Here is a 25135-nt window from a genome sequence, read left to right as displayed (position 1 = left end):
ACTATCAAGGGCCAATCCAAGATGCCAACGATGGCTTAATAAGGAAGACCCAGAGCATACCCAGAAACACACACAACCCCTGAAGGGTCAAGAATTGCTCAAATCTAATAAAATAAAACACTAAGAAAAAAAAAGAAACCTTTATTTACAACCATGGGAGTCCCACAGGAGTACACGAAACACACAGACTGTGCACACACACACGATGAACCTGTGAAGTCAATACCATGCCGCGCCCCCGGCCCCGCCGCACCCTCGCTGCCCCGCCGGCCCTCACGGGGACCCTATCCGCACCACCATCACGGTGACGTTGTCCGCCGAGCCCCGCTGCACTGCCTTGTTGGCCAGCCTGTTGCAGGCGGCTTCGTAGCGGGCGTCTACGGTGGGCTTCCCTTCCCGGCTCTGGATCTTCTCATCCTAGCGGGCAGGAGAGGGTCCCCTGTCACCCTCCGAGACGCCATCTCCACAAGGCGGCGCTGTTCCCCAGCCACCGTCAGAGCAAAGCAGTGAGTCCCTGCGGGGGAGCTCACCGTGGCAAACTGCCCCAGGTCCGCACCCCAAGCGCAGCTCCCACAGCTGGTCCTCGCTGGTGAGCTCTCTTACCTCCAGGCAGGACAGGATGAAGTTCACCGCTTCTTCCGGCGTGAAGACCTTGAAGAGGCCGTCACAGGCCAGCAGAATGAACCTACAGCACGGACGAGAAATATAAACGGGCCGTGGCAGCAAACTTTATAAAACAGCATGACGATGGAGATAAGATAAATACTTGTCCAGCTACTCAAAGGCTAAGACAGGAGCTTCCCCACAGTGCTGAGGCACAATGCTCGTTTGCTCATTCTCACACCCAGGTCTTGGTTTTCCTCCTCTGAGGGGGCACTCATCCAAAGGACTCACTGATCACACGGTGTGCCTGGAACCCAGCCGGCACAAGGCCGGGCAGGCTCCCTCCCGCCCCCTCCAGTTTGGTGACAGACCCTGAGCGACCTGTCCCACAAACCCACAACTACGACCCAGAGCAGGGGCGCTAGCACAGCGCACACAACAGGGGGCCCGGGGTTCAGAGAACCACAGGGGCTGGCGGAAGTGTCCCAGGCCCCCAAGGCTGGTAAGAGCACAGCGGCCGCGTAAGCCAGAGGCAGGAGTGGAGACTGGGCAGAGGCCGAGCAGGCAGGGCCACGAGGAGGCTCCCTCGCACAGCACAGGGAGCAGGCCCAGCAGGGGCTCCTCACCGAGGGCGGCCCCTGGCTGTGGCGGGGCGGGGCGCCATCCCCGTGGGCAGCCGAGCACGGCCACCTCTTTCCCCACCCAGCCTGGCTCTGCTTCAATACCAGCCCCGGTTCTCCAGCAAGCACGAGCTAAAATTCAAGCTCCTCAGCGCGGGACTCAGGGCCCTTCCCGACCCAACCCCAGAGCGCCCTGCTGTCACTCCTCCATCCCTCTCCAGGACGGGCATCTGCCCGGCCTTCTGTTCTTCTGTCCCACTCTAAGGGCTTTGTGGGTCTTCCCTCTGCTGGAGAGCCCTTCTCCTTCCTCCGACAGGGATGTGGCCCAAGTCCCCCAGAGCACCCCATGCTCCCCTGACACATGATGCCGGAATCACCCACTCACATGTACGCTCGCCTACCAGACTGGGGCGCCCCACCCCCACCCCACGTCTGTCCGTCCTGCCCCGCCAGGCCCGGGCAGTGCCCCTGACAGGGCCTCCCCCACCCACGCCAGGTTCAGGATCCAAACTACAAGGCGGGAAGAGAACGAGACCCTGTGCCTTTGCTGTGGCGTTGTTACCTGTCATTGGGGGTCAGCTGGCAGCGTCTGATGTCCGGCACCGAAGTGACCCCACAGCGCTTGTACTGCCCATCCCCGATGGAGCGTGACACCTCCAGCACACCCAAGACACGACCGTCCCTAAAATGAGGGAAACAAAAAGACTCCATCTGACAGACCACGGGTTCACGGTACTTCCAGGCACGTCTTCCACGCAGAGCAAGGGATGGAGCCTGTGGGAGCTGCATTATTAACCAGCACTGCTGTCTCTCAGCCTCCGTACAGAGAGGTCTGCGCACTTCGTGCTGAATCGTCACTGCTCTAGATAAGGAACATCCCTGCTGTCCTCGGCGCCTCAGCCCAGCAGCACCCTGACGGAGCAGCCCACAGCCTAACCCGCTGCTGACCTGCCCACAGCCAGGCTTGACTTGACGGGATGGGACTGGGTTGGGGCCTGGCTTTGCCTCTGTTTTTTGTCCTAAAGCTCCTTCAGGTGACTCGAGCACACAGCCAGGGTAAGAACGGCTGGCCTAGAAGATTTGTATTTACACTGAATCAGACCTGGAAAACCCCTGGAAACAACTAGTCCCAGATCCTGAAGCAGGTTTTCTTTACACGGGCTATGGATACGATTCACTTTAAACTGGATTAATTGTAGTATTCTGCACATTCAACTTCTACCCATTCTATTTTTAAATGAGGCATCCAAAATGGGGAGGCGACCTCTAAACAGGATGCATGTCATCAGAGTTCTCTGAGCAGGGGAAAGAGCCCTGGCTCGGTGCCCCCATGAACAGTTCTGGCGGGCCTACATGCTACGCGAGCTGGGGCAGCTGCAAGCTTGCAGGCCCTCAGACCCTCACGTGTGAAACCAGAGAAGCCACACAGCAAGGGACCTGAGTGCTCGGCAAAACCCAACACTGTTCGTGGAGGTCTGTGGCGGTTTCCCAACACACGAGAGCTCTGTAGAGGTGAGGCAGATGGACATGCGTGGCAGGAAACACCTCCCTGGCCTGGGCCGCCGAGTTAGGGTCAGGATCCAGCCTGGCCACCGGCACTTCACTGCGGCCACAAAGTCACCCTCCCAGTGGGCACAGACCTGCTGGAATCTACGGACAGCCGAGCAGTCTTCTCGAGTACAATTATGAAAGGAACAGTGAGAGGGGTCAGGGGACTCAGGAGCAGAGCCAAAGCCCAAAGGGCGGGGCATCTCTCAGGAAGCAGCGCCAAGCACAAGCACCCTGAGAACCTAACGAAGGGCTCCTTCAGTGACCAAGTGACGAGGTACTGGGCGTGCCCCCCCCCCCAACCTGAGTCACGAAGCTGGCTTGTTTCAACGAGACTGTCAGGTCCCAAAGACCCGTTCGAGCCGCACCCCAGTAGAGAGAGCACGAACAACTCCCGAGGCGCACCACAGAAGCTGCTGCCTGCATTCTTGTTTCCCAGGCAGAGTCCCACCCAGAGCCAGCACTGTGCTCCCCGCCCTGCTGGAGGGACAGGAGAGAGCGGGAGCCCACGGAACCGTGGACCCAGGAGAAGCCAGCCATCTGTATTTCAGAGCACGACAGGACAAGCTGACCGCACTCTGACTGAGTCCTTCAGGCCCGGCTTCCAGAGGAGAGGAAATGCACACAAGCCACTTCAATGACCCACGAAAAATGCAGGCAAATGGGCCACCAGTGACCCTGCTCGACCGCCGGCCTCCCCTCCCGGCCAGTCCGAGTGCAGCCCGAGCAGTGACCGTGCCACACGGGAAGTGGGAGGCCGAGGTAAGCCGGACGCTGGGTTCAAAGACACTACAAGTAGGTGGGGTAACAGGGATTTAGACAAGGCGGGAGAGAACCCAACCCCAGAGTCCGTCCTTCCTGCGTGGTTGTGTCTGAGACCAACCTTCACACAGGCTGGCCTCACATACGCACACAAAACAAATACAGCAAAACGTTAACTACTGAATCTAGGTGGTTGATGTTGCAATGTTTTACTATTTTAAATTTTTTTCCGAAAAACTTTCAAACGAATGCTTTAATGATACAAGTGGAAGGGTGTGGAGGAAAACATCCAGCAGGCCAGCCCAGGCCTCCGGCGAGGGACGGACCAGAGTGCGGCCCTGCTGCTCGGAGCCCCTGGCCCTCCCTGCCCTGAGGGGCCCATCCTGAGCCACACTGTCCAGTCACGTCTCTAAGGCACCCAAACCCTGCTCTTAATTTTGTGCAGACCAGGAAACAGAAAGTAACTGCCAGCCATAGGACTGTCAATGTCAAAATCTCTCCACGGAGTTCAGACAAAAGCAGAATTTTAAAGTTCTAAGAAACTTCTGAACAAACTCAGAGTTCTGACTGCTCCCCAGAGAGCCCCCAGCACCACCGGCCAGAACCCAGCTAGCCACAGTGAATGACCGGGAAAAAGCTGCACTCTCAAGGACAAGCAACTACCATCTTACATGGATGCCTTACTGCTCCCTCATCCCAGCGGAACTTAATAACCTAACGGCCAAGCTGTAAAATGAACCAGAAGACACTCTGGCCAAACTCCTAGCACATCCTTGAAGTAGAATTCTCCTGCGGTACAGAAAAGACGTTAGCCCCCACCAGCTACCTCAGGGACTCGGCAGATCTAAACCAGGGCAGGCATGCGGTCGTCAGAGACATCCGGAGAGGTGAACCGGGGCTGCAGACAGAGCCAGCCAGGCAGGGCCCTCCGTGCCAAGAAGCCCAGAGATGCTCAGCACGCGCTACAAAGACCTACTGTCTTCACCACTTCAGGTTTTCTCTCTGGAGAATTTGCCTAAAACTGTAGCTTATTCAGAGTAGTATTTAAGCAAGTTCCTAGGCACAGAGAAAATGTTGCAGATGGAGAACTTGAATCTGAGGCAGGCTTCCTCTTCTGCAAATGCAAGGAGCCATGTTTCCGGTACCTCTTTTGCTCCCACTTGGACATAATGTGAAATCCTACAACATCCATTCACCTGCTTCTCCAGGTTAGACCTCGGACAGTCTCATCTCACTGCAGACTGCATCACAGGGAAGGTTCTACCCGGCCACTCCCACAGGGGACAGCCCACCTCCCCGGAGCGCCCACCAGTCCCCGTCACCTGACGTTTCCTCCAGCCTTCTGTATTCTCATTCGCTCTTCGTATTGTGTGGGATTATGCTCCTTGCTGAGGCTTAAGGCTGCATGTTTTTGACTCTCCTCATTAAAACGACACAGGATTGCCTGGGAATATGGAGATTACAACAGTCAGGAAACTCAAAGTCACCAGCTGAAGACAAAGCTTAACCATGGACTTTCAGATCCACCTCCTGCTGACAAACATGAGTTTAGAGACTCAAGCAGCAGAGGAGCATCCTGGCAGCCAGGGAGAGAAGCCCTGCTCTGTGTCTCCAGTCTGGAGCTCGCACCTCTGGCTGAGCACCGTACACTGCCCCCTGCCCCCGTGGGCTGCTGTTTTCTCGCCTGTGACACAGAAGGGAGGCCCCTGCCGAGGGTCAAAACCCCTCCAAGTGGCACTATCCCATGAGTCTACAGGAGGCAGACATGGGAGCAGAGGGCGCTGACCACATGGGCCTCTGTGCGCCCCACCGCCATGTCTGCTGCATGGGAACTTCTGGGAAAGCTTCAGACTTCCAGAGGAGGAAGCCGAGGCCTGGAGAATGGGTATCGTGCCTACAGTCACGGAGCAGAGCCAGGAGCAGAGCCAGGAGCAGAGCCAGCAGAGCAACGTGGATCTGACTCCAAAGGCTTTGTTTTTTTTGGCTGACTTTTACATGTTTTTTTTTTTTTTTTTTTTAAGATTTTATTTATTTGAGAGGGAGAGAATGAGAGATAGCATGAGAGAGAAGAGGGTCAGAGAGAGAAGCAGACTCCCTGCTGAGCAGGGAGCCCGATGCGGGACTCGATCCCAGGACTCCAGGATCATGACCTGAGCCGGAGGCAGTCGCTTAACCAACTGAGTCACCCAGGCGCCCCAACTGATTTTTACACGTTATTTGTTACGTTATTTAGCCTAAACACATGTGCACCTGGGACCATCTACTAGAAAATCACCAGAATCTAAGACCCACTCTCGCAGGGACTGCCTGTGATGTTCACTGCTGCACCCCCAGGGCTGGGCATTTATTTGGAAGTCACTCTGTGATGGGGGTGGAAGCAGGTCAGCAGACGCCGCCTGAGCATGGGAAGGGTCACTTCGGCACCGTGACTGCTGACAGAGTACAAGACTCGCTGCAAGAGGTGATGGAAATGACCGTCAGGTTCTCAAGGGGGGCGGGGGGGGACCTGACTGTGGGGTGCCGCCCTCCAGCTTGAAGTCACTCCCCACAACTGGGGCTGGGATACGGGTGTCACCATGGGACATGTCACGGTGGGAAACTGGGTTTTCTTCCCTTGGCCATGTGGCCTGGGCTCTGGACAAATGGCACATCACCTAGCACTTCTCCAACTACTTTTGACTTTTTCTGAAATCACAATGATTTTGGGAGGCAAGGGTTACTGTCTGAGGTCAGAGAAATGCAGCTGGGAAATACTTAAGCGCCTTGCACACCGATGACCCACAGCACCATCGAGACAGGCGTGCACACACACTGCACAGGGCGTAAGTGTGCCAGAACACAAACTGCCTCGAGCGTGGCTGCCGGTCCCCCACCCGGATTGTAGACTCTGCAGAGGCCCCGGCAGCAGCCCCACAAGACAGACTTCACCCCCGCCGGCACATCCAACCTGCTGCACACTCGCAGGCCACCCAACTAGCCACACACCCGACTATCTCCGAGGTTGGCGATATAGAGAATGTTGTCCACAGCCAGAACACACGTCGCGGTGGAGCCATCCTTCCAGGCAGGCTTCCTGCAGGGAGACACGTCAGAAGTCCAGTCACCACCAACATGCCAGCAACTTCGAGATGCACTCCAGAGCTGACTGGTCAGTCAACGTGGAAAGTTTCTCACCAACTTTCTTTTTTACTGTTTCAGATTCAGTTACAGTTATGAGAGCTTACTCAGTGCTAGGTACTTTTCAGACAGTGAGCACTAACACTCAGCTAAAAGAAGACCTAAAATGTGTTTAAGGAAAACCACACGCAAACACATACCCACCATTCACACATCTTTATGTGGTCAAACTTACTGGCTTGAAGCCTGTTTAAGAAACTCTTCATCAGTATGCTTGAAAGTGTCCAAAAGGCATCTCTTCACGGTTTTCTCTACACTGATTACATCTCCTATTACAGAAAGAACAAACAACAAACTCTTAAGAAGAGGAAATTCGCCTCTTGCTGCCATTTTGTTTTTGTACTGTGACCAAGAACATCTCTACTTCCTCGCCTGCAAGGCAGGCTCATTTGAGTTTGGTCTGCAGTCTCCCAAATACACACTCCTACACAAACATTCCACACAAGGTGCCGTCACGCAGACAGGAAGCCCTAGGCCGGCACCCTACTTGGCCACCACCTGCTCAGCCCAGAGCCCATTCTCCTCGGCCCCACCTTCAGAGAGCCACTAAGGATTCTTTCTAACGTGGCTTATCTTCCTGATTTACACACACCACAAACACCAAGATGGACACAAACCAATTTAGTTCTCAGTCCCACCTTTAGGAAATTTCCTGATTAAGTTCTGATGCAAATTCTGTGCAGCAAACTTTGAGGCTCGAATTCCTCCGTGACCATCAAAAACAGCGAAATATGAAACCCGGGTACTGGAAGAATAAACTGATGGTTAATGAGATTTTCACAAAGATTGCGCCTCTCCACTAAGGCCTCTAAATCTTTTTTTTTTAATTTTATTTACGAGAGAGAGTGCATGTGCGTACATGGGTGGGGGAGGGGGAGAGGCAGAGGCAGAAGCAGGCCCCCGCTAAGCAGGGAGCCCGACATGGGGCTCGATCCCAGAACCTCAATATCATGACCTGAGCCAAAGGCGTCTAGACGATTAACTGACTGAGCCACGCAGGCGTCCCCAGGCCTCTAAATCTTATCTCAAACAGTGAGCATTCACAAGACAGAGGATGTCCCCTGGTAAGACACCACATTGTCACAAATGAGAAAAAAAGACACAGCATTAACTGAGACAAATGTTGAAGTAACTTTGATGGTATTTTCATTTTTATTTTTTTTTAAAGTTCGCTGATTTAAGTAATCTCTACACCACCCATCATGGGGCTCAAACTCACGACCCTGAAATCAAGAGTTGCACACTCTACCGACTGAGCCAGCCAGGCACCCCAAATTTTTAACTTTTAATTTAAAAATGCCATGAAAATAGGGGTGCCTGGCTGGCTCAGTCAGAAGAGTGTGCAACTCTTTGATCTCAGGGTTGTGGGTTTGAGCCCCCCAATGGGTATAGAGATTACTTAAAAATAATGAAAAAAAGTTGAAGACCCACATTTTTTTCAAAAATCAAGATTAACTGATCTTTCACTGAAGACTAGAACTTTCTTCTATTTAAGTCGGATTTAGTTTTATAAGCTAACACACTGGTAAAACAGTTACTGGTCCAAGACGATGAAAAACACCTGAGAGAGCAGAGGGCGATCCCAGAGCTGCTGCCCAGACCGATCCAACAGCGGGTTCTCCAGGCGCGTCTCGCCACACTCCTATCCCTATTCCCCTTCCAAATTTTGCCAGAAAATGTGATACAGAACAAATGTCATTAATGATTCGAACTGTTTTGAGAAGGAAGAATGAAAATGCCTATGAGAAATGATATTTTCTGTGCAGAGCTGCTTTTTCAAACATGTTTTGAGTTCCTTTTCAACGGAGACATCCTGAGCCACGACAACGGAACTTCATCTGGTTCCTAACCCTGAACCGTTCTCATATGCGTGGGACCGGCTCAGTACGGTTTAGTGATCCCAGCGAGGCCCACGGCCCCGGGGCTCTCCGGAAGTCCCTCTCCTGGCTTCAGAAGGAACCCCAAAGCACACCCAGGTGAGCAAGGGCAGCCTGACAACAGTGAGCACGCGCATCTGTACAGTCACCTCCGCAGAGGACCAGGTTCCCAGCAGCCACCTTTCTTCAACTGGACAAAAGCCTTTAGCACCAACGGCTCCAGCACACTGCATGTTAATGGCCAACTGGTGTCCATTACTGAATGTAACCTATACATTATGTGATTATGGAAACCTGGTAATATGCAGACTATGTAATTATGCAGTAGACACATTATCGTATGTGTAAACGTAATGCATGTTCACTTACCTTAGTAGGACATACCTTGATGTCCTACCTTCTGGTGGTTTTCCTCCATGCCTAAAGCTTATCCAAAGGCTTAATTTTAGTTTGTGCAGTTGCAGGAAAATTTTCCATTTTTCTTCTCCTTGATGCCATTTCTGCTTTTTCTTCTCTTTTTAGGCCCTATTACACTAGCTCTCCTTGATTCCCACATGCGGCTGTAATTAGCAGCTTCCCACTCTACCTACTGGCTCACAGAATAAGATTATTCTCTGCTGGAAGCTCTTCAGATATTGACGAAGAATACCACACCCAAAGACCCACAATGTGGAGACTCCTTTCCTGTTTAACAGGTTTCTCAGCTTCAGCAGGAAGGACATTTGGGGCTGGACAATTCTCTGCTGCAGGGCTGTCCTGTGCTCTGTAGGATGTTTAGCAGCATCCCAAGCCCCCCCAACCACCAGATGCCAGCTGCACACCCCTCCACGTGACACCAAAAAATGTCAGGGAGGGGCAGTAGTGTGCAAAATCAACCCCAGCTAAGAACCACAGACCCCGAACCAAGCAGTCCCATCGATAAGCCATTCTTTCTAGTAAATACAAACTGAACACGGTCCAACCACCCAGTCAGAACGGAGACTTCTGTGCCAACCAGGCTTGTCGAAGCATGAACACTCACATGAGGGATGACGGGGGCCTACACTCCTCCGTGATGTCATTCAGGATGACGTGGGCATCCTGCATCTCCTCCCGCTCGCCCTTCCGCTCGGCCACATAGCCTTTCAAACCGAAGATCACTGAGGAGGCTAAGGAAAAGAGAACAAAAAGCCAATACAAAACTGTGCTCTTCCCTCCAGAAGCCCTAGTCCCAGAGCAAATGAGAGGGAACTCTGGCTGTTTTGCTCAGTAATGTCCTCATTGTGCACATAAAGAAGCTGTACCCTCAAGCCATCTATCTCCCCAGCTTCAGAGCTGGAACTAAACTCAGACCACTGCTGGACGAAGATAGTGTCTCAAAGGCTGAACAGCAAAGAGGAGGCAACAGACGGCGGTATGTTCATAACTGACAGCGCCGGCTAAGGCGTTAGGTCGAGTACCAGAGCAAGGAACGTGCGGTCATCCCGAACCGACGGTATGTTAGTAACCGACAGCTCCGGCTAAGGTGGTTAGGTCAAGTACCAGAGCAAGGGACGTGCGGTCATCCCGAACCGACGGTATGTTCGTAACTGACAGCTCCGGCTAAGGCGTTAGGTCGAGTATCAGAGCAAGGAACGTGCAGTCATCCCGAACCGACGGTATGTTCGTAACTGACAGCTCCGGCTAAGGCGTTAGGTCGAGTACCAGAGCAAGGAACGTGCGGTCATCCTGAACCGACGGTATGTTCGTAACCAACAGCGCCGGCTAAGGCGTTAGGTCGAGTACCAGAGCAAGGAACGTGCGGTCATCCTGAACCGGCGGTATGTTAGTAACCAACAGCTCCGGCTAAGGCGTTAAGTCGAGTACCAGAGCAAGGAACGTGCGGTCATCCCGAACCGGGCAAGGAATTACGTACAAATCTAGTCTTGTCGGTAACTAATGAGGGCAGAAAAATTCCGAGTTTCAGGGAATGCTAGTAAGTAGAGTTTACCCCAAATGCCCTGTTGGACATCTGAAAATATTGATTTCCATGCCTGAGGCTGGTAAAGAACTTGAACAAATGGTAAGACAGTTGCTTCAACTCTACCTGAGAAAGAGAAGGATCGAAGAGCTCACCGGAGGCACAGCAGTCTATTTATATTTAATGGCTAGGCTAAGTTCGTTTTCGGGACACCGTAGGGCCATGTAAATACTAAAATGAACGCTTTACAGAGCCGTTGCTGGCGGGCATCGTACTCTTGAGCTAAGGGCAGCGACAAGCTAAGCTGAAGACCCCGTCCTTACAGCGAGCTAGTAACCCTCTCGCACACCTGCAGCTTTTGCTTCGCATCTCTGGGGCATGGGACGAAGTGGTCTGGTACAGTGTGTGAACACCCACACCTACCTCTCTCTAACGGGTACCTCTCATTTCTTCTCTACTCTGACAAGTTACATAGCTGATGACAAATTCCAACTGCTTTTTCCAGCCTCAGGCTCTCTCTTGGGATGCTGCCTACTATGCTAGTCACAGAATTCAAGGTGCTCATCAACAGGCTGTGAACAGTGACAGGGAGTCAGAGAGAAAGTGGGTGCTCAATAAGCTAACAGTTCACTAGAGAAGGTAAAGTCAAAACCACCTGGTGTTTTCACCCTTGAGGAACAAATGTAGGTTTCGTATCTGACCAAAGGTAGGATCACACATGAATGGGGAAAGTAAAGAGAGGAGGCAAAAGTAAATTTGGAAACCTGTTTGCAAAAAGGGAACCCTACCGGCTTCTTAAATATAGACACAAAAAGGAAGCGCCATAAATCAGAAAGCGGAGCTCGATTTTGCTCTGGGTTGTTTTAAAATATGAAGTCTAATACATTTGTTTTCAAACTGTCTGAAAACCTTTACAAACTTTCTTTTCCACAAGCTCTTCACTGCCATTCTTCTCTTCTTCGGGGGCTTTTCTTTTTGCTCCTTTCTCTTCGTTCTTTACCATCTGGGACATCGAAGTGTCAAGAGGACCTGGACACAAGGAAAAGCCAGAGAGAGACAGAGCTATAGACCAGCAGGAAAGTCCCCAGCAGACCAGGCCCCACCCCCAACCCGAGACACAACACACGTGGCGCATGAGTAGGGGCAGAGGGGCAGGTGCAGTGGTCACGACTACCACCTCAAGGGGCGGGGCAGCGCGCCCGGGGAACCAACGGGGGGGGGGACCCCATCGCACACACACGATGTCTCAGAGCCACAAGCTCTTATTTGTAAACAGGAGTTTCCAAAATCTGCCAAGTGACACATCCTAAACAAGTCAAAAAAGTAGTAAGTGCCAAAAGGGGGTTAACATGAGGTAAATGTCAGGCTTCAGGAACTGCTGGTGTTGTGAAAGGCAAAACAGGACTGCTGAAGCCATTCACACTTGCAGAGGGATGAATCCATACTCGAAGCCGACGCTAAGAGCCCCTGCAGTGCGAGCCCATCTTGGGCGGAGAAAAGTCTCGTTTCAAGTCCCAGTTCTGCCACTCACGGAGGTGTGCCCTTGAGGCAAGCTACTTAAGTTTCTTCATCTGTGACACAGGGAGAATTCTGTCATCTCGGAAGGTGACTTTAAAACCGATGGGGACGAGGTATGTAAAGCATTTATCATGGTGCCTGGGTCATCACGTATCCCATGAATGGCAGCCGCTGTCCTAATAAAGGGCTCTATTCTCTGTGTTTCAGTATGAAGGCAGGCAACCGTTACTCAACTAGTGTTTGCCAGACATTTCTGAGCACTGAGGAGAAAGGGAAGAAAATGTCCTTGCCCTCAAGAAGAGTCCATTACTTGCACAAGGACAGACGTCTGCAACAGTAGAACCTAACACACAAGTCCCGCCCCACATAATCAGGCACATTAACGGAAAATTTCACAGATGTTTCCAATACACTTTCCCCAGAGGTCTCTCCGGTAGCCTGTCACTTACTGTCGGTTCCAGCTTTCCCAGTGTGTATGTAAAACAATCTTCCTCTCTTTTAACTTGGCAAAACAGAGACATTTTTATAGCTTTGTTGTTGACTCCTGATTGAATCACACTGTAGCCAGAGAATGTGGTCTGTACATGAAATCAATTCTTTGTTGGGACTTACTTTATGGCCTAGAATGTAGTCGATTTTTGTAAATGGTGACTATGTCTTCTCAAGAAATCCAATATATTGGATGCAAGGTTAGATTCTATATCCGAAAAAATCAAGCTTGTTAATAATGGTGCTGAAATCTTCTAAGTTGTTACTAGTTGACTGTCTTTTGCCCTATGAAGAACTAAGACATAGCTATGGTCAATTTTCTTTCTTTTATTAAATCTGTTAAGAGCCCTGTTTACACACATTAACTTTCATTGTAAGAACGCTGTCTTGGGGCGCCTGGGTGGCTCAGTCGGTTAAGCGTCTGCCTTTGGCTCAGGTCACAATCCCAGCGTCCCGCGATCGAGCCCTGCCTGTGTCAGGCTCCCTGCTCAGCTCGGAGTCTGCTTTTCTCTCTGCCCCTGCCCCTGCATGCTCCCTCTCTCCCAAATAAACAGAATCTTAAGAAAAAAGAATACTGTCTTTATTGGGGCAGTTTTAGCCTTAACTGTGTGAGAATGCTATACTGTTTTAGTATGGGTCCACAGGCCTGAAAACCTGAGAATTCTTGTCTAAGATGATTATAATAACTTTTTCTAAATACAGGAACTGTACTAATTTAATCCATACATTCTAGACTAATCCTGATGATTTTTATGTAATGAATTAATGACACAAAAAAATCTACTTAAAAAGCAGCAAATGTTTCACTTGATGACATAAGGTTCTTACACCAGACGATAACTGCATATGAAAACGGCCTGCATCCCCCACTGTCCCCTCCCTCTGTCCTGTGCCCCCTGCCCTGCCCCCACTTAGGGGAATTCCATGTGAGAAGCTCTCAGTCATAAGGAGCAACAGATTCATCACGGTGACAACCGAAAGGAATCTGCTTTGTTCTTCCCTCTACCTAACTGCGACGTAAAGAGGAAAACACGTTTACAGGAACAGGTGCAACCAATGTTAACAGGTTTGACAAAAATGAAATCAAATCAATAAAGAGATTCTTGAGAACGTGTAAGGATTGACTGAAAATAATCAACCAAGGTCTTGAATTTCAAGAAAATTCCTGCACATGGTCTGTACCAGTCACTAAACCAGTGTCATTCAGATTTCATTTTCTTAAGATCAAAGTCTTTTTAATGTAAGTGCCATAAAAGAGAAAACTATCAGGTTCAGGGATATTAAAAATGTTTTAACTATTTCATATATTCAGATACTTCTGCTGAATATATTTGAGTTTGTCAGGAAAAGACAGAGGCAGAGGCATACTCTGAGATTTTTTGTTGTTGTTAATAACAAAGTTCAAAGTAAATGACTGAACTCTTAATTCTTAAAGTTATTTCCAAGAGGTTGAATTCCAAGTAAAAAATAATCACCAAAAAGTGACGTAGTATATGATCTTTTTGCTTCTACCTCATGGTGCCTATGTATTTTTTATTTTAATAAATCTTATGCTATACTTAATGTCATCCTAAACCCTGTTAAAATCTATTAATAAATACATTTTACATAAGAATAAATTCTGGGGCGCCTGGGTGGCTCAGTTGGTTAAGCGACTGCCTTCGGCTCAGGTCATGATCTTGGAGTCCCGGGATCGAGTCCCACATCGGGCTCCCCGCTCCGCGGGGAGTCTGCTTCTCCCTCTGACCCTCTTCCCTCTCGTGCTCTCTATCTCTCATTCTCTCTCTCTCAAATAAATAAATAAAATCTTTAAAAAAAAAAAAAAAGAATAAATTCTGTATGTATTATTCCCATCAACACACTGAATTTTTTCCCTACCACTTACCTGAATCGCCACTGCTGGCTGGTGGGAGATCATCAAAAAGCAAAGGTCCCCCTGACCCTGAAACACAGCAGAACACTTAGTGAGCCCACAAAACCTGGGTGAGGCTTAAGTTTCAGAATCCATCCCACCAGGACACCAATGCAGGTCATTGAAATAAACTCAAAACCTCTCGTGTCAATCCAGTGGCAACTCATACTTCGGTAAATAATGTCTTGAACCTATTTTATTTTAAGGTCCTCTCAATTCAAAGGAAACAAATATCTGCCTGAAAGAGTTAAATCTTATTTCAGCTAATAAAATAAACACTCAAATGAACCAGAGAAAACTGCTCAACATTTTTATGCAGTTCCTCAGGGCTAGCGACTAGTGGATTTTTCTGCCTTACCTGATGCCATGGATTCAAAACTTAAGACAGTCCAACACCTAAAACATCTGTGTGTTGAAAATGGGGGAAAGGGAGAAAGATTCAGACAACTACAACCCCAGGATGACACGTTGACACACACCTGGGAGAGCCTGAAGACTGTACCTGAGTCAGTACTGCTGGCCGGAGGGAGGTCATCAAAAAGCAGAGGTCCCTTCTGAGCTTCTTTGCCTAGAACACAGAGAGCCTGCTTAAAGAACATTCGGTCATCAGGCAGGACAGGTGGTCAAAGGGGGAGGCCTTTGGAGGTGTTTGCTATTCAGATTTTCTCCTCCTAGCTGTACCAAGTTCTACAAAGTATTTTCTCAGTAGCTAATATCTAACACAGACATTTGCTTCCAACAGTTACAGTCAACATAAATGCAATGAAAGATGACCCATGGGCGTCTGAAGGGCCACTGGATATTCTGAGGAAAACCAGTATTTTTCTCAGTAATTTCATTCCTGCAAGCAGCAAACACTGAAAAACCTTTTTTTAAAAAATGAATCCTGGGAAGAAAAATACTAGTTCTAGAGCAACAAAATAATTATTTGGTCCCTCAAGATAAAACGTCAAAGACAGAGGGATCTCTGTCTGACCAAAGATCTACGGTCTTAAAAAGTCTGGTTTCAATAGCATTCTGAACGAACCACCCACCAGAATCTCAAACAATGAGCACAGAGGTGAGAGCCTGATGGAAGCAAATCTGCGTGAACTTGGCATCCCCAGCACAGTGCCCACTTAATTACTACCTATGGAGAAAATGAGGAATTTCAGATACTCCAACATAAACTCAGGAGAAAGCCAGGGAAATTTTTTAAATCTTAAAAACCTGAAGATTTACACACCAAGAGGACTGGTCTTAAATGTTTTTTATTCAATTGTCCCTTTCCACATAAAATTTAACCACCGTTCTTCATTCTCCAGCTTTCCCCCAAATTTCTATTTAAGCTATTAAATATAGGGATTGGTACACAGGAAATGGGGGAAACACAGGGCTGAAGATGTAGGCGTGCCCATTCCCATCCTATGAAGTTTGTCCTACCTCTTGTTCCTCAAAGTTCAAGTACAGAAATGTACTCATTTAAAAACCAATTCAACTGTATGCTCCAAAAGGCTCATCTATATCGACCCTTTGCCTCTATGTAGAAATGAGCTGGGTATCGATTCTATTCTTTTTTTTTTTTTTTTTTTTTAAGATTTATTCATTTGAGAGAGAAAGCGCAGGAGCGTGAGAGCAGCGCTGAGCACAGAGCCCCAGGGGATAACCCCACGACCCTGAGACCATGACCTTAGGCGAAATCAAAGTCGGATGCTTAACCAACTGAGCCACCCAGGCGTCCCCAATTCTACTCTCTTAGAAACAAAAAAAAAACCACTGAGTGGCTCAGTCGGTTAAGTTGGGAAAGCTCAGGTCTCGATCTCAGGGTCGTGAGTTTAAGCCCCGTGTTGCGCTCCATGCTGGGTGTGGAGCCTACTTAAAAAATAAGCAAAGAAACAAATAATAAAAACAAAAATTTAGTTTAAAATTTAGAAACTCCAAGGAAAGAAACTTCTTCAGGAGTTTTTAGGTCAAAAGTACCTTAAATTACCTTATAAATTCCTGATTTAACAAAAAGCAACTCTTCTGCTTTACACCCTAATTCAAAATGGGAAATGTCTACTCCATTATCGTTATCCCTCAGGAGTCCAAACAGACTAAGTAACTGCAAATACTTTCATTTTCCTCACAAGTGACATATACGCTCTACGGAGGTATTCAAACTGCAGCATCATGAGGACATTAAATGGCATTTAGAACAACCACTTACTCACTCTGTAATCCTCCTACAAGAGTCCCTAATATTCTAGCAGGGCACTTCCAAGAGGAAACTGGATCTAACCCGAACCAAACTGGGTCTAACCATCAAATGTCCATTCTCCTCACAGACTGAAAACTGTATGGGACAATGTAGAGCAAGCACACTATGTTCAGTGGGGCCAGAGAGCCGGGCTTCTTGGGGAGAGAGAACATTACAGGGAGGAGGCCAACCTGAAGAGCAACCAACCCTTGGGTCAGGTCAGATTTTAATTTCCAAATTAAACTACCCATCTAAATCAGGTCTTTCCCCTGCCAATGTCCAATGGGGGAAGTCCTCCTTCCCAGGTAATACATTTTCAGCTCTTACAAGCATTCGTCACCCTAGAGCTTCCAGCTTAGCACCAGCCTGGCCTCTGTCCTTTGGCTACAGCTCTGAAAGTGCCCTGATCTGAGCACCATCCCCAGACAGTGGCCCATCTCCTCGTGCCACATCAAATGAGGCTCCCCACTTCTCCTTTCTCACTCTGGAATTCTGAGTGCTACTTCAATTAAACACAACGAGATCGTCTCATTTTCGGTGGTCACAACTGAAACGGCTCTTAAGAATAATTAACACTGCCTCCCTGCCAGGCACTATTCCAGTGCGCTTCGTGTTTCCAATGCACTAAATCCTTACAACAGTTTTATGAGGTGAGTGCTATTATTGCTGTTCCTTACTGATGAGGAGACTGAGGCAATCAGGTGGAACTACGGGAGAGCCGGTGAGGAGCGGGCAGTCAAACCCAGGCATCCTTGCTTCCGTCTGTGCCCTTGCGAGGTGCCACACTGCCTCCGAACACCATCTCATTTAACCCTCTGACAATCCTACGAAGACAATCCCAAGGTTCTTGATCTCTGGAATACTTTTTGCATCATTGAAAGGATCGCTTATAATAGCTTGTATTTGGATTCTTAAAAAAATAAAATCTGTGGGGTGCCTGGAGGGCTCCGTCAGTAGAGCACGTGACTCGATCTCGGGGTTGTGAGTTCTTGCCTCACACTGTGTGTGGAGATTACTTAAAAATAAAATCTGTAGGTGATACATGCTATAATGGAAATGTCTGATTAGCCAGAACCTTATATTCCATTTTGGATAAAGAGTACTCCAAAGTATTGGGGTCAGCAATAATTAGACAAAGTATGACTTTGGGGAAGTAGGGTAACAGCTGAGTGTTATGTTCCAATTTCTTTTTAGGCTGATGCACTTGTGTACATGCATTTATTTTTTAAGAGGCAGAAGCATACTGTACACAACATTCTCCATATACCCTTGTTCATGTAAGCCCTCCAGGCATGTTCCAGGCCAGCACATCTGGGTCTAACTACTCTTCCCAACAGCTAATGTTCTGTTCTGTGTGGGAGGCACTGCCACACACTTGTCCAGTCCCCTTACTGATGGGCATGCAGGCTGATTCCAGTTTCTCACATGACAATAATGCCACAGTAAACAACCTTAGACACATATCCCTGCTTAATCTGCTAGACTGCTAGGTCAAAGCATATGAGTAGTTTGAATTTGACAGATGTCCAAATCTGTTTCCAAAAAGTGGTGGTAATGTCTACCCCCAACACACTTTATGAGAATGTCCATTTCTCTCCATCTTCACCACCATGATGCCAATTTTTAATCTGCTCGGTGAAAACATGATGCATCAGTGATCTGCTATTCCTTTCCTCAGTGACTGAGGAAGCTAAGCACTGGTTTTGGCTGACTGGTCATTTGCATTTCTTCTTCCATGAACTGTCAGGATACAGCCTTTGACAATTTCAAATGGGCTACCTGTCTTTTTCTTACTGATGTGTTTGAACCATTCATTTACTAGGGATCATTGGTAATGTGTACGAAATTTTATTTTAAGACTTAATTTATTTTCAAGGGCGCCTGGATGGCTCAGTCGGTTAAGCGTCTGCCTTCAGCTCAGGTCATGATCACAAGGGTCCTAGGATCGAGCCCCGCATCGGGCTCCCTACAGTGGGGAGTCTGCTTCTCCCTCTCCCTCTGCCCCTCCCACCTGCTCGTTCTCTAATAAAATCTTAAAAAAAAAAAAAAAAGGGTTCACATCCCTCAGAGTTATTAAAAAATTAGAGATGATTCAAAAAAATTTCATTTATTTGAGAGAAAGAGAAGGATAAATAGACTCCCCGCTGAGCAGGAAGCTCAATGTGGGTCTCCATCTCTGGACCTTGGGATCACGACCTGAGCTGAAGGCAGACACTTAACCTACAGCCACTCAGGTGCCCCTACGAAATTGTTTTCTGTTTGTCTTTTGCTTTTGTGGTATTTTGCCCTGCAGAAATTTTTATTTTTACATAGTTAAATCCATTTTAATTTCTTAAGAGTTTTTTCTTGCTTGCCCCTGAAGTTTTACAATTAGTACTTTGTTCTAGTATCTGAACCTTTATTTTATACAGATCTCCAGGGTTTTTTTGGAAAGAAATATTTCGAAGATGGCCTACCATGCAATATTTACATAGTTCTGACAGCTGACCATCAGTTTTAAAGTATAGTGGCGTAGCAACCTAGTAACTGAAAGAACCACCCTATAAAACTGAAACCAACTTATTGTCAGAGCAACTTTAAACCAGGACACCTTTAACTTGTTTGGATTATCAAGTATAAGCTGTTGATCTTAAAGACATGCAGGTAGCACTTTCAGGAGTATGAGAGAGCAGTTTCATTCCCGTCTGATATGGGCATACTTCCTCGTTTAGGTCAACTCTCTACATACAAAAACTTGAGTCACTCAGCAATCAAATCTGTAAGTGCTGGCATGAAAACTACTCATTTAACACAAAATCTGAAAACATTTAATGCGTTCCTTCTACATTTTTCTTCAGACCATAAAAATTAAGAGGCTTGCAGGCAGGAACATTAGATGGAGTATTTAAAAAAAAACCAAAGAACAAAATACACTCAATGTGATCTGAGCAGTGTGAAAGTTCCTCCCTTTGGACACTCACAAAATCCAGTTAAGAGTGCATTTTTTTTCCTTTTAAATAGCAGTTAAAGTTAACAGCTCACAGACTAACATCTAAGCACTAGCATCTACTAAGCATTGACCATGTGCTACACCTGCACTAAGCACCAGGCATGTAGTACTCTCTAACACATGTGCTAACAGTAGGAGGCAGCAATCCTACTTTACAGATGTGGGAACAGTCACAGAAGAAGGCAGTTAGTGGATCTGAAACCAGTTTCTTAACATGTCCAAAACCACTCTTCTCTGCGACTGTGAAAATGACTAGGTCTCTACTGCTCCCTGCCTGAGCACCTGCACATCATGTGTGAGGCTCACGATGGTGCAGTTTTGCTCATCTTCCCATCCACTTTTTGAAACCAACCTTATTTTCCTTTCATTTACTCCATTTTTAATTTTATCAACCAATATCATTGGTTTTCTGAAACAAAGTACAGCATTTAAATTAGTTTTTCAAAAATCACAGTTTTTTCACAAGATCATGAAATCAGATTGTTTTTGTTTTTTTTTTTAAGATTTTATTTATTTGACAGAGAGCAAGCACAAGTAGGGGAGCAACAGAGGGAGAGGGAGGAGCAGGCTCCCCGCTAATGCGGGGCTCGGTCCTGGCTGAAGGCAGATGTGTCACTGACTGAGCCACCCAGGCGCCTCAGGTTCTGTTCTTGTTCAAATGATTGTTTTAACCTGTTAAATCTCATTTTGTCGGTATTAACTGCCTGTCAAGATAACTTTGGATCCCAACTCTGTCACCCACTTTAGTACTTATCCCGCTCAGCTTCCTGCCGTCTACAGATTCAGAAAGCATGCCTTCTTTGTTTTGTTTTGTTTTTTTTAAATACACTCAGCCAAGCAGGCCCTGTGACAGCAGCAGTGCCCTTCCCACAAGCAGGGAGCAGTTCACTAATCCACTTTCCAGGGAACAGGGGTTTAAACACTGCAGCCCCTCTGCTCCCCTGGCATCCCAGACAGGGTTGGAGATGCCCTCCCCACTCACTGTATTCGGTGGCAAGCTGCCAAGTACCAACTTGTAAGAGTTAGGAGTTGTCAGATTTTGTATCTTATAAAGGGTGCCTTCTCCTGAGCAGACAAATTAATTCTGGGTAAAAAGTAATGGAGATTTTTTTTTTCTTTAAATGATAGGCTTACAGGCACATCTGCAAATCCAAACTCTGCCCCAAACATACTGAAAGAGAAGATATACTCCATCGACAGGGTTAAAAAAAAAGACTGCATACACAAAGCCAGAGTTTTCACCTACAAGTAGAACAATTTTACCCACAACTACAACAATTTAGCAAGTGAATGGCTCAGAGACAGTTATTTAGATGTTTCTGTACCATCAGAACGGTAAGTGGGCAAGAGTAAGTGCCGTTACTAGGTATAATGGCTCCATAAAGCCTGGCCAGGCCGTTCACACCTGAGAAGCAGAATCCAAGCCCCGTTGCAGGGCAGGACCACCCCTTCCTCAGGGCCCAAGTTCACCACTCCTCCACACTGGTATGCTCAGACAAACCAGAGGACTGAACGTCCCCCCACACCGTTCCCTTGCCTAGAATCTCTGCAAATCACGTCAGAGGCCCACTTCCAGCACCGCCTCCTTCCGCAGTCTTCCTGGAGGGACTACAAACATCACTCCTCCAGGCCCTCCGCGTCTCCCACAGTCAGTAACTTTGCCAGTTTGAATCACAATCACTTGCATTCAGATATAAGCTCTTTTTGCAAAAGCAAAGACTGGATCTTGTCCCCTTCCTATTCCCTCCAACAGTGGCTTCCAAAACCCCGGTCTTCTGACTCCTGCTGAGCGGGCCGGTGAAAATCCCCTGGGGTTTAACAACACACATTCAGGACCCTACCTGGGAGGCTTTCCGCTCCAGTGGACGGAGGGGAGCCTGGAAATCTGAACTTGTTCTTAAAGTTTTTCAGGTCGTCTGCCACCGAGACAGGCTCAGAAATGCGACCCTGCGGTGGAGCGTCCGCCGAACGTCCAGCGTGTGGAAGTGCTAGGAAGTCCCGCACAGTTACACCCGCAGCGAGCCCTGCGCACTGGACACACCGCGCTAACAAAGGCCTGGTCCCAGGCTGCTCGTGCGTGGAGCTCACGCACCCGCCCGGGCCCGGGGCGCAGCAGACGAGCGCACCTGCGCTAGTGCTGCTGCCTTTGCGGGGCCGCGGACGCAAGAGAAAACTCCTGCAAAAAGTCAAATCGTCAGAGCGCGGAGGACGAGCGCTCCCCTCCGGGCCTCAGACACACCAAGGATGACGCCGGCGCTGGCTGCGGCGTCCGGGGTAAACACAAAGCCACCTGCAGCCCGAACTTGCAGCCCGACCGCCGTCACGCCCGCGGGGCCGGTGGTGGGGAGCCGGCCGAGAGGCCGCGGGCCGCGGGCACGGGCCCGGGCCGCCCTCCGCCGCCGCACGTGCGGGCCGCACACAAAGGAAGCGGCGGCCGGCGGCCCGCTCCCGAGCCCGCCCCAACCCCGTGCGCAGCAGACATGGCGGAGGCCCGCCGCCGGCCCCGCTCCGCCCCGCCGCCCGCCTCAGGCGCCGCGGGCCTCCAGGCCGCCGCCGCCCGCCCTCCCTTCGCCGGCCGGCCGGGAGGCCACCGCTTACCGACAGCCGGGCGCGGCGAGCGCTCGGGCTCCGGCAGGTCCCCGAACAGGTCCATGGCCAAGGAGGGGCGGCGGCGGCGGCGGCGGTCGCGCAGCCTGCGGGCGGCGGCGGCGGCGACGGCGGCAGCAGCAGCGGCGGCGGCAGCGGCGGCAGCGGGGCGGTGGCGGCCCGGGCGCCGTCAATCACCCGAAGGCGGGCCCGAAACAGCACCAATCCGCGCGCGGCGTGGCGCGGCCGCCCCAGAGTCCTGCGCGCGGGCGGGCGGGCGGGGCGGCGCGCATGCGCGCAGGTTGCCTGCGCTGTGGGTGGGCGGGGGAGACGCCGCGGTCGCCACGTTCCCTGCAGGCGGCAGGGCCGGCCCTTCCTGCTCTCGCTGGGACGGGCAGCCGGTTCCTAGAAGGCCGCTGTGGACCGAAATGTTGGCGCTTAGTGGCAGCGTAGCGGGCCCTGAGGTCCGGGAAGGCGTGCGGTCCCTTCGTCCTCACACCGCCTCGGCAGAGGCCCGCATTCCTGGACCGCTTGTAGAGACGGAGAAGGCGAGGCGACCCCGGGCGCTAGCAGCGAAGCCCCGGGAAACGCAGGGGGCGGGGTGCTTGCGTCGACCTGTCCGCGCCAGTGCAGGCTGGCGGCGGGCGGGAAAGAGGGCGCTTCCGCGAGGTGCCCCGGAGAAGCAGCGGGTGAGCCCCCCGGCCTGGGACCGCCGGCCGTGCGCACAGCGGGGCCTCGGCGTCCTGCTGCTGAAAGGACACAGTTTGAGCCAGCGTGGACATCAGCCTCCGACAGACGAAGAAAACGAGACCACTCTCATCACGTCTGAACACACACAAACTGCGCGCGTGGTCCAAGCCTCGGAAATGCGCGAACCTCCCCCTGTCCCGCCCAGCACGAGTGAGCTTTCTCTGGGCCTCCGGCCTTTTAGATGAGATTAAGGCATCCGTCCGGGAGTTACCTCCTCTTCTGACACCCAATCCACAGCAAAGTTAGTTCGGCAAAACTACCTACCACAAACCCCAGCCCCCGAAGCACTTTCCAGCATCCCCCTAGGTAGGTGTCCCAGGGCAGTGGTCTCCATCACTGCTGGCGTGAGTAAGAAACCCAACTTGTTTCCACCGCAGATGTGTTTCTGGTGAGATCTGGCTTTGGGACTCCCTCCATGCCTCTCTGTGCCACAGGTCACGCTCCACTGTTTGAAACGTCACTGCTCTCTCCTTACCCTCCAGAGAGCACCTGCCTCCTCCTCACAGCAGAAATACTCTAACAATACTCACAGTCCCCCATTCCCTTGCCTCTCGTGCACAGGGCAGCTGACCGGAACCCAGCTTGACCTCACCACTTCTCCAGAACAGCACCTGCTAAGGCCTCCAGTGACTTCCCACTCTGTTGCTAAATGGAACTGAGCTTTCCAGTCATCTTCCATGAATCCCAGCAGTATTGACAATGGTGGCCTCTTTCTCTTCGGCTTGTGAGACACATCACTCTCCTGGTTTTATTCCTGTTCTTTGGCTGCTCCGTCTCTCTTCCTCCACAGGCCCAACGCCTTCTGCCCAGCTACTCCTGGATGGAATTCTTTAAGACTAGATCCTGCGTCCTCTCCTCATTCTGTACCCCCTCCCTGGACAAATCCATCCACACTTGGCTTGAATTACTGTTCATCAGAACATGGTTTATTAATTTATATTTCCTACCAGCTCCAGATCATGAGTTCAAACAAGTACCCACATGATACCTCTTGGATGTCTCAAAAGTGCCTCAAATTCAACGTGTCCCAACTGGAACCCTTCTTTCCACTCCCCACCCCTACCCCCTTCAGTCTGTTCTTCCTGGGTTGACACAGCCCTGTGCTCCTACCCCAGAACTCCTCTATGGAAGAGAGCCTCTGAGTGGCCCCCATGATCTCCATCTCCTAGGATTCAACCCTTGTGTGGTCCCCTTCCCTTGAGTGTGACCAGGGCCCATGACTTGCTCTGGCCAACAGAGTCCAGCAAAGGTGTCAGGATGTATATGATTATGTGGATGTGAATCTTTCACACAGGTCTGTGACACCCGCCCTGCTTGGGGACCCTCCCTCCCTTGCTGGCATTGAAGAAGCAAGCCACCATGTTGTGGAGAGGACCACAGTAAGGAACTGAGGATGGCTTCCAGGTGACAAGTCCACAAGAAACTGAGGCTTTCAATCCAAGAGCCCCCGAGGAAAAGAATGCCACCAACAGCTGTCTGAGCTTTGAAGCAGATCCTTCTTGTTGAGCCTCAGACGAGAGCTCAGCCCTGGCCAACACCTGACTGCAGCCTTGCAGAGGACCCAGATGTGCCCAGACTCCCAACCCGTGGAAACGGTGGGATACTAGATGGATGTGGCTTTAAGCCGCTAAGTTTGTGGTACTTTATTAGGCAATGGTAGATGCCTAATACACCCGCCATCACCAAGTCCTATCAGTTTTATGTCCTGAATGCCTTTTAGATCCACTCCTTGACTCCCTCGCCCACCAAGTCTGTGTCACTGAATCACAGCCTCCAGTCAGGCTTCTCTCTCAGAACTTCCCTCAATCCCTCATTCTTGTCTTTCTCTGGTCCCAAGACATTTTCTCAGTGGGTCCCTTGGCTTGGTATGTTCTCCTTGACCCCCTTCTCCTGGTTAAATTCCATTCATTCCTTAGATTTCAGCAGAGTCATCCATTCCTCAGGAAAACCTTTCTTGAGTGCCCTAAGCACGATCCCCCTTTACACCTCTCCATTAGAGCTTTTGTCCCAGTCACAGTTTTACAGGTATTTATGTAATTACTTTGTTCATGAGCTGTATCTCCCATCAGAATGTGAGCCAGTAGAGGTCAGGAACCATGTTTGGTTTTACATGTAACTGTACCGCCAGCACCTGGCACATAATAGAT

The 25135-nt window shown here is 49.9% G+C and overlaps 1 protein-coding gene across 1 annotated transcript; it reads right to left on the bottom strand.

The window, feature by feature from the left end:
• Window positions 1–124: 124 nt before the first annotated feature.
• ILKAP (ILK associated serine/threonine phosphatase) lies at window positions 125–22378 on the bottom strand. Its single transcript, XM_028105175.2, has 12 exons — window positions 22251–22378; window positions 14948–15013; window positions 14419–14475; window positions 11436–11555; window positions 9609–9735; window positions 7349–7455; window positions 6886–6979; window positions 6519–6606; window positions 4856–4977; window positions 1786–1905; window positions 604–685; window positions 125–417 (listed from the first exon to the last, which is right to left on the bottom strand). Exons 1-12 carry the CDS (start codon window positions 22303–22305, stop codon window positions 274–276), a joined length of 1182 nt encoding a protein of 393 aa, XP_027960976.1. The 5' UTR covers window positions 22306–22378; the 3' UTR covers window positions 125–273.
• Between the last annotated feature and the right edge of the window lie 2757 nt (window positions 22379–25135).

Source organism: Eumetopias jubatus, unplaced genomic scaffold (genome assembly GCF_037043125.1).
Source record: "Eumetopias jubatus isolate StellerSeaLion01/CBP00866 unplaced genomic scaffold, mEumJub1_p1.0 scaffold_3, whole genome shotgun sequence".
NCBI lineage: Eukaryota > Metazoa > Chordata > Mammalia > Carnivora > Otariidae > Eumetopias > Eumetopias jubatus.
This window is presented reverse-complemented; position numbering and strand designations above follow the sequence as displayed.

Bases quoted from the DNA above. Each gene is read 5' to 3' on its own strand.
- ILKAP (XM_028105175.2), bottom strand. From the start codon at position 22,305: ATGGACCTGTTCGGGGACCTGCCGGAGCCCGAGCGCTCGCCGCGCCCG. The intron at 14,476-14,947 runs GTACAGTCTTCA...GCTGTGTTTCAG, and splicing joins GGCCAGCAGTACTGACTCAG to GGTCAGGGGGACCTTTGCTT. The intron at 6,607-6,885 runs GTAAGTTTGACC...GTCTCCCTGCAG, and splicing joins CTTAAACAGGCTTCAAGCCA to GAAGCCTGCCTGGAAGGATG.